Source organism: Eubalaena glacialis, chromosome 2 (assembly GCF_028564815.1).
Source record: "Eubalaena glacialis isolate mEubGla1 chromosome 2, mEubGla1.1.hap2.+ XY, whole genome shotgun sequence".
NCBI classification, from domain to species: Eukaryota; Metazoa; Chordata; class Mammalia; order Artiodactyla; family Balaenidae; genus Eubalaena; species Eubalaena glacialis.
This window is the reverse complement of record NC_083717.1, coordinates 12,924,829-12,933,282: the sequence shown is the minus strand read 5'-3', so window position 1 is coordinate 12,933,282 and position 8,454 is coordinate 12,924,829. Positions and strand designations below refer to the sequence as shown.

The 8,454-nt window shown below is 45.9% G+C and overlaps 1 protein-coding gene across 2 annotated transcripts in view; it reads left to right on the top strand.

The window, feature by feature from the left end:
• The first annotated feature begins 1,358 nt into the window (after positions 1-1,358).
• MSRB2 (methionine sulfoxide reductase B2) overlaps positions 1,359-8,454 on the top strand; it is a 22,714-nt gene continuing 15,618 nt past the window's right edge. For both annotated transcript variants that reach the window (XM_061181588.1, XM_061181587.1), the window contains exon 1: positions 1,359-1,499. In XM_061181588.1, the coding sequence (XP_061037571.1) occupies positions 1,382-1,499 (118 nt within the window). In that variant the 5' untranslated portion in view covers positions 1,359-1,381. The remainder of the gene's footprint in view (positions 1,500-8,454) is intronic.

Sequence of the window (8,454 nt, the reverse complement as noted above, 5' to 3'; positions counted from 1 at the left end):
ACCAGATACTCAGATAACTGGTTAAACGTTATTTGGATGTATCTGTGAGGGTGTTTCTGGAAGAGAGGAGCATTGGTGGATTCTGTAAAGCTGGCGGTCCTCCCCAGAATGGAAGGGGAAACAACCACTTTGGAAAACATTTTAGTTTTAAAAAGTTACACTTACCTTATGACCTAGCCATTCCATTTCCAGTTATTTACCCAAGAGAAAGCAAAGCACATGTCCATGTAAATGAGACAGGCTGGGACCTGGGACCCTTTGCTGTAGTGCTTGCACGTGGACAAACTTTCTCCTCCAGAAACAAAATGCAAAGAAACTATAAGGGAGTAAAATTAACTGTGAGTTGGGGCAAATTATGAACAACACATACAAAAAGACCAAAAACACAACTGCCACTTCTGAGGAGCTGGAAGCAAAAGCAGGATGCTGCACAGGCCCCTGCACACAGCACCACCAAAGGGGCGGCCAGACCACCCAAGCCACCCCTCCAGCACAGCCCCCGGACCCGCCACCTACCCTCACCCCATATAAGGAAACAGCTTGCCCTGCCTCAGGAAGCGAGCAAGGGAACCTGTTACTTGTTTTCGCTCCCTCATGTTGCAGTATGAGTCCCAATAAAGCCTTGCCTGAATTTCTTGTCTGGCCTCTTACCAATTTCTATTTATTAAGGAGTCCAAGAACTCTGGTCGGTGACACACAGATTTGCACAGAAATGTTCCCAGCAGGTTTACTTCTAATAAGGAAAAATTGGGAATGATAATGTCTATCAACAGGTGACTAGGTAAACACGTTGTTGTATATCTATAAATGGAATAGTACTCAGCACCAACAAAGAATGAACAGTTGTCAGTTGTTACATGCAAGAACAGGAAGGGCTGTCAAATTAGTTATTCTGAGTGAAAGAAGCCAGACAAAATAAAAAATGGTTCCACTTATGTGCAACTCAAGAAAAAGCAAACTAATCTATAGTTCCATTTATAAACAATTCTAGAAAATGCAAACAAACTAAAACAGATCAGTGGGGTGGGGGGAGAGGGCGTGGGGAGTAGAGTGGGAATGGGTACTGTGAGGTGGGACCAGGGGAAGAGCCTGCAAGGGGAGAGGCAGGTTTGGGAGAGCAGCGCAGGGAGGTAGGCGGTACATGGGCCGAGGGGGCCAAAGAAGGCCAAGGGGAGACGGTAGGGGCAGGAGCAGGAAGCGGTTAGGAGGAGGAAAGCGGGAAGGGCAGGAGTGGGGTAAGGAGCACAGCGCAGTGTGGTGCTTGGAGACCGGACAGGAGGGGAGGTGAGAGGAGGCGGAGCGGAGCATCGAAGACGTGGGCGGGTCCTGCGGGCGTGGGCGGGTCCTGTGGCGTGGGCCCCGCCGGGTCGCCTACAGCATCATGGCGCGCTTCCTCTGTGCGCTCAGGAGCCTTCCCTTCCGAGAAGTGCCCGGGTCGGGGGTGCGGGGCCGAGCGGGCCGGGGCGGCCTCGGCGCGAGTACCGGACCTGGGGACGCAGGTAGGACGCGGGCCTCGCAGGCCCCGCCGCCACCTCCCGGCTTTCGGTTTCCATTCACTTGCCAGGACTTGGGAGCCCGCCTGCTGGTTCTGGACCTGGCGCTTACTTTCTCGGGAAGGTCCTTCGGGACGCCCCTGCTCGCCCACCTCCTGCCTTCTGCGACAGCTGGTTGTAAATTGGCAGGGGCGGGGGGCGGGGGGGGAGGTCACTGACCCCTGTGAGGATTTGTGTAAAGTTATTGGTCCTCTCTCCAAACGTGCACACACTTCTTTTTTTTTTTGCATAAAATGTTATGCTCTAGAGCCGGGCCTCAAGGTGTTGGGTCAGCAGCCCACCCCGCGCGCTCTCTGCTGCAGTGGCCCCTGCTCTGTTATACTGTCCCCCTTCTCCAGTTATGTCTGCTGCTTTTCGCGTCTGAGAAGCAGCCGGTTCAGACTTTGCATGCCTGTGGATCTGCTCCCTGACCTGCTCTATTTCTGTGTTTCCAGGACCCAGGGAAACGTGTGGACTAATAATCCATACCTCCTTTAACCTGATAACCATCGTTAGTCAATGGCTGTGATACAGACTAGGGAAAAGTGTGTGTATTTTCTACAAAATGCCTTTGGCTGCTCTGTGGGACTGGGGCACGTTTACATTTCATCCTTTAGTACGGAGTCACTTGTGGAGACGTGCGTTAGCTGGCACTGTATTTCAGGCCTATTTCAGGGGAATCTAGTGCCTCGTGTCCATTGGCTTTCCGGGCAGATGCCTAGCTATCCCATCTCTGAATCCATTTGTTATGTCTCCATTGAAGACATTTAAAGCTACATATCTGTGCTGAAAATGTACCCAGTCACTTGGAATTCTTTTTATCCCCTTAAGTTTTCAAAATGCTGTGTTAAATAAATAAAAGCCCTGGCAGTGTGCAGTGGGAACTGATCCAACATGACTTGGGGCCATGGCCATCAGAACCGCTTGGTGTCTCTAGTCAGCTAATCTCATTATTTGTTCTGTGCCTACTCTGTGCCAAGCAATGGTTTCCTGAGAACCACAGGTGATGGAAACATCACAGCTGTGGGCTGGAGCTCTTCTCATTCCCGTTTATAGGGTGGTGGTTTCAGCAGAAATTTGTCCTTCATGTTTGTACTTGGTGCTGTCGGAAACAGCCTAATGAATCGCCCTGGAATCTGAGGTTCTTCAGCAACGTTAAAATTTGGCCAGACACCAATACAGGAACTGCTAACTTATCAGACACCCCCTCCTGGGAATTCCTTCTAAGGAAATAATTCTAAAGAAGAACAAAGTTATATATGCAGAGATGTCTTTAACAGAACTACTCTTAAGAACTAGAAACTGGCTCTAACCCAAACGTCCATCAGTTAAGGAATGCTTAAGTAAACCATGAAAAGTTCAATTCAACAAACTAGTAGGCAACCACTGAGAATGACGGGCAGGTAATAGTTTTGTGGTTAAGGGGGTTTCAGAGTCGACAGTGTCAATCACTGACCCTGTGTCTTTGGGCACGTCTTGAACTTGGTACGCTGAAGCCTGTTTTTTTCTTCTATAAAATAAGGATAGTGATAATGGTAGGGTTGTTTTACAGAATAAATGAAAAAAAACCTAAAAACGTTTTATCACAATATTGGTGCTTAGTAGGTATACAATAAGCATTAGTTATAATTACATAAGAAATGGAAAGGTTAAAAGTGCAGCTGCATTTAACCCTGTGTTGTGGACTTGGGGCCTTGTTTATATATTGGCCTAGTTATCCACGTTGTGGGGAGGACCAGTGAGACATAAACAAGTACAGAGGTTTGCTGACGGGGAAACATTTTATAGGCTATACATTTTATCACTTATAGCCAATTATCACACAAGCATTGTACATGTGCTTTTAGCAGTAAACTTAAAGCCAGCAGTGACACACCTCATAAGTCATTATACTCTGTGATAACTAGGCAATTTTTTCCATCCCGAACATTGGGGTCAAAAATGTGGTTTGAAGCAAAACAGTAGCTTTCCACTAGAATTCTTTAAATTTCTTACCCAGTTCAGCAGTATGATCTGAAAGTTATCATACGTTTTCCATATAATTTAACATACTAAATAATCCTAGGTACTTTAATATTTCTTCTGAGATGTCTACGGGCGCTTTGGAATACTCGAAGTTAGCTTGAGAAAGAAACTTAAAATCTGTTATCAAGCACCTCAATATTCCTGGAAATTTTTGTTCTCTTAACAGGGAGAAAGAAAACCTAATTCCAGTTTTGTACCAGCTTACTATTAATAACAAAGGTCATTTACCTAGTTAAATCCAATCTAATCTTTTTTTTTTTTTTTTTTTTGGCTGCATTGGGTCTTTGTTGCAGCGCACGGGGTTTCTCTGGTTTCAGCGAGCGGGGGCTATTCTTTGTTGCGGTGCGCGACCTTCTCATTGCAGTGGCTTCTTTTGTTGCAGAGCAAGGGGCTCTAGGCACGCGGGCTTCAGTAGTTGTGGCACACAGGCTCTAGAGCGCACGCTCAGTAGTTGTGGCTCACAGGCTTAGTTGCTCCGTGGCATGTGGGATCTTCCCGGACCAGGGCTTGAACCGTGTCCCCTGCATTGGCAGGCGGGTTCTTAACCACTGCGCCACCAGGGAAGCCCTCAATCTAATCTTAATCACTCCTTCAATGTACAAAATTCTTTTCTCAAAATTCCCTTTTTTCACAAACCTTTTATCACTTTTTGTATCCATATGATTTGTCCCTTTGTTTTGCCCATCCATAAACAACCAACTGTAGGACAAATTATTATCCTCATTTTTCCTCAACAAATATATCTCCATTCTTTATACCTTCTCTCGCCAACACATATCCTACTTGCTTTCCACACTGAAATGCTTCCCTTCTTATTTTTAGCTTTAATTACATATTATAATTTTTAACCCTTAAAAGCCTTAACAAAACCAAGAAACAAGTAATTGAACTGTTATACCAGCATTTACTGATTGGCAAACTTAAAAACATATTCCATAACCTCTAAAAACTTACATTTTTCTCATAGCATAATTTCTCTTTAATGTGGTACAAGATGTGTGTTTAATAAACCCAAACATCTTTTGAAGTTTTACTGTTTAACCCAAGGCTGAAGTCTCAAGCAAAGTGGGCTGTGTTTGTATTTCAAGGACATGATAAGAGTTAACTTCAAGCTTTCTCCTATGCATATTTTTGTTCTCTCAGGGTCAGAATTCTGAAAACAGTATTTTATCAAGCCAGCTTTCTCTAACTGCATATGCAAAAAGAACCGGTTTTGGAATTTCAAAAGAGTTTCATCTTATCCATTCTTCTCCAGAGTATAAAGAATACTGTTGTCATATATTGTTAAAAACATTATCTTCCTCTTTCTTTAGTCGTAATCTCATAGCTAAAATTTTTCTAATGAATTGAACCTGACCTTCCCATTTTACAAAAGACAGCAAAGATACCAATCACACAAATGAAATACACACTCACATACCCGAAGACAGAACTGTCACAATCCTCCAAGACAGTGACCCACGTGGAGTCCCAAACAAACACTTCCCCAACACAAAGGGTCCTCGACAGTAGACACACGTCAGAACCAATTGGCAAAATGCCCAAATGACACACTCAGTGCTCACAAATAGTCCTCAATGTCAGACACGTCAGAACCAATGGGCAAAATACGCAGATAGCACTTCGTGCTCAAAAGAGAAGTCTGCCCAGCTGCACACCCGTGGACTTACTCGGTCATGGAGCTCGTCAGTTTGTCCAGCATGTTTCCGTTCCACCAAGGAAAAGCGTACGTTGACAGCCAGTGCCGAGCAGGGGAGAAACAGGGAGGATCCCCCAAACACATGGTTTCGGCAGCTGCTAGGAACGTCCCCCCAAACCCCCCCTCTCGGGGCCAGCGAGCCTCGAGCAGCCGCTCCTCACAGCCATCCCGGCGCGTCGTCATGGCGGCTCTGCTTGGGAAAACCCCGGGAGTCAGATGTCGCGAGAGTACAGCAGCCCCAGGTTGAGAGCCGGAAACTAACCGAAAGTGGGATCGCGCTGCTCGCCGCTCTAAAGCCAATAAAGAGGCCAGGTTGGTGGGAAGGAAAGTTTGCCTTATTTCAGAGGCCGGCAGCCTGGCGGGGGAGGGGGCAGAGGCCTGTCCAAAGGCCGACTCCCCCCACTGACAATCAGTGGGCAAGAGCTTTTATAGATGCAGGGAGAGGGCTACACGCAGAAACAGCGCAGTCAGCTCTGACAGTCATCATGACGTTGGTCATCGGTGGTCTGATCGGCATCATCTTGATTGTTTTAAGTACAGTTACTGTTCAGTTCCAGGGTCAATTTGTTCCCATTTCTTTAAGGCCAGCTCTCAGAATTGTGGCAGCTTATGTCATGGTTACAGTCTGGTCATCATGTAGTTAACTTCTTCCACCTGGTGGAGGGGGTTTAAGTATCTGTAAGACAGCTCACGGGATATGGCTCAGAATGTTATCTATAGCCCTTGAGGAGGAACTAAGGGTCCTTGACTTTGCTTAATGAATAACCTATTATTATTTGGTCTTGTTTGACTGTTTTCCTTTGTTTCTGCATTTTCTCACTTCTCTGATTAAACTTATTCTTTGGCTAAAGTTTTTCCACAGACAAAAGGCAGACTGAGGACATGGGGGGTCAGGACCATAGGGTCCTGCTCCATTTCACTAGGACACTGCGTTCTTGTGGTTTCCTTCCCACCTCTCTGCTTGTCCCCATTTCTTCAACCTGCATATTGCGGAGAGCCTCAGGGTCCAGCCCTCAGGCCTCTCTGTTCTGTCTACACTCACTGACTTGGGGATCTTCCAGTCCCCAAGATAAATAACATCTAAAGGCTGAGGAGTCGCAAAGTTATATTTTCATCCTAGACCTCTCTTGGAACTCTAAATCCATGTATCCAACTGCCTACTTGACATCTCCACTTGAATATCTGATTGGCATTTTTAAAGAACAAATTCAAAACCAAGTTCCCAAACCTACTCCTCCTGTAGTCTTCCCCCATCTTTCAGAGCCCAGAAGCTGTGGAGTATGACCCTTGGCCCTTTGCTTTCTCTTACCTCCACATCTGACCCATCAGTGGATCCCCCGGCTCTACCATCAGACTGTGTCCAGCATCTCGCTACTTCTTAGCCACTCTCCTGCTGCCACCCTGATCCAGGTTTCCACCTCTCAGCCAGATTAAAGTAGCCTCTGTAATGGTTCCCCTGCTTCAGACTTTACCCTGCTTCAAATATTTTTTTAGTATATCTACCAGTGATCCTTTTAAAATATGTTAGATCATGTCATGCCTCTGCTAACCTTCCAATGACTTCCAAACTCACTCAGAACATAAGCCAGTGTCCTTACAATAGCCTTCAAGGCCCTAAATGATCTGGCCCCCATCATCTGTCTGCTGTCACTTGTACTAACCTTCCCTGCTGACTCCACCTCCGTTGCCCTGGCCTCCTTGCTGTTCATCAGACACGCCAGGCACACCCAGCCTGGTGCCCCTCTTGCCTGCAGTGCTCTTCTCCTAGGTATTCACGTTGTGTGTTTGTTCATTTCCTTCAACTCTTTGCTGAAATGTCGCCTTCTTAATAAGGCCTTCCCTCATTATTTTAAATTGTGTGTGTGTATACGCACACATAAATACATACACACACATCCTCACACTCTCTAATCTCCTTTGTGATTTTTGAAAAAATCATCTAAAGTTTTACATTCTTAGTTACTTTACCTCAACTCCATAAGGGCGGCGATTGTTGTCTGTTTTCTTTACGTCTGTATCCCCAGCATCTAGAATAGTGTCTGGCATATAGTAGGTGCTCTGTAAATATGACCAAATGAATGAAGAGATGAATATTTATCAAATGCCAAGGCACTGATAAATAGGGGTACACTGAACAAAGACACAGTTTTTTCAGACTTTCAGCTTCTAGTTGAATGAGACATCCAGACAAATTAACCTGCGATTGTCGTGTCTATCATGGAAGCACTGAGGGCCGTGAGAACCCAGAAGAGGAGCTTGCAACCCAGACTTAGGGGATCAGGGAATATTTCTTGGAGAAGATAACATGTAAACTGAGACCAGAGATTGGAGACTTCGGTTTCTGTCCTGGCACGTAAGGATCTTAGAAGTCTTCACTCCATCTTAACAACAAGCAAAAAGCTAAACAAACTATGATGTCTTCTGGGGGAACTCAGAGGACCACAGTTGAGAGGGACTGGAGCATAGTAGAAGGGAGGAGTTGGAAGTGGTAAGCAGGGCCAACCATGAAGAGCGTTGGAAGTCACATCAAGGAGTTTGGAATTTATCTTGAGGGTATTATGTCACATTGAACAGTTTTGGGCAGTGAGGAAAAAGAAGCGGTCAGAATAGGGGAGGGCATACAAATTAGAAAAAAATCTGTAATAATCTGTGCTGGAGGTAATGGTGGCCTGATCCAAGGTAGTTGCAGAGGGGTGAGAATGAGCAGATCCTAGAGTTATTTAGGAAGTAGAACCAACAGGCTTGGTGCAAGGGCAAGGGAAGAGTCATGGATGATGGCCTGGCTTTCTGGTTTGAAACATGGAATTGATGAGCTGGAACACATGAGAGGAGGACCAGATTTGGGTTGGGGTGGAGGAGATACATGAAATTCTTTTGTTTGGGACGGGCCTAGTGGAGATATCCAGGTGTGGATTGTGTATGGATCTGGTACTCAGCAGAGAGATCTAGGATGGAGGGAAAAAACAGGTTGGGAGTCTCATCATGTAGACGGTACTTTAAGGATAAAATCTCCCAGGGTGGGGGAGGGGGTGTGGAGGGATGATAGAAGAAAGCCTAAGACAGACAGACTCCTCTAAAGAACACCAGTATTCAAGGATGGCTTGAGGAAGGGGAGCTGAGAAAGGATGCTGAGAGGGAGGAACTGGAGAGACAGGAGGGTTTGGTGTCATGGAAGCTGAGGGATTAGACTCTACCAGA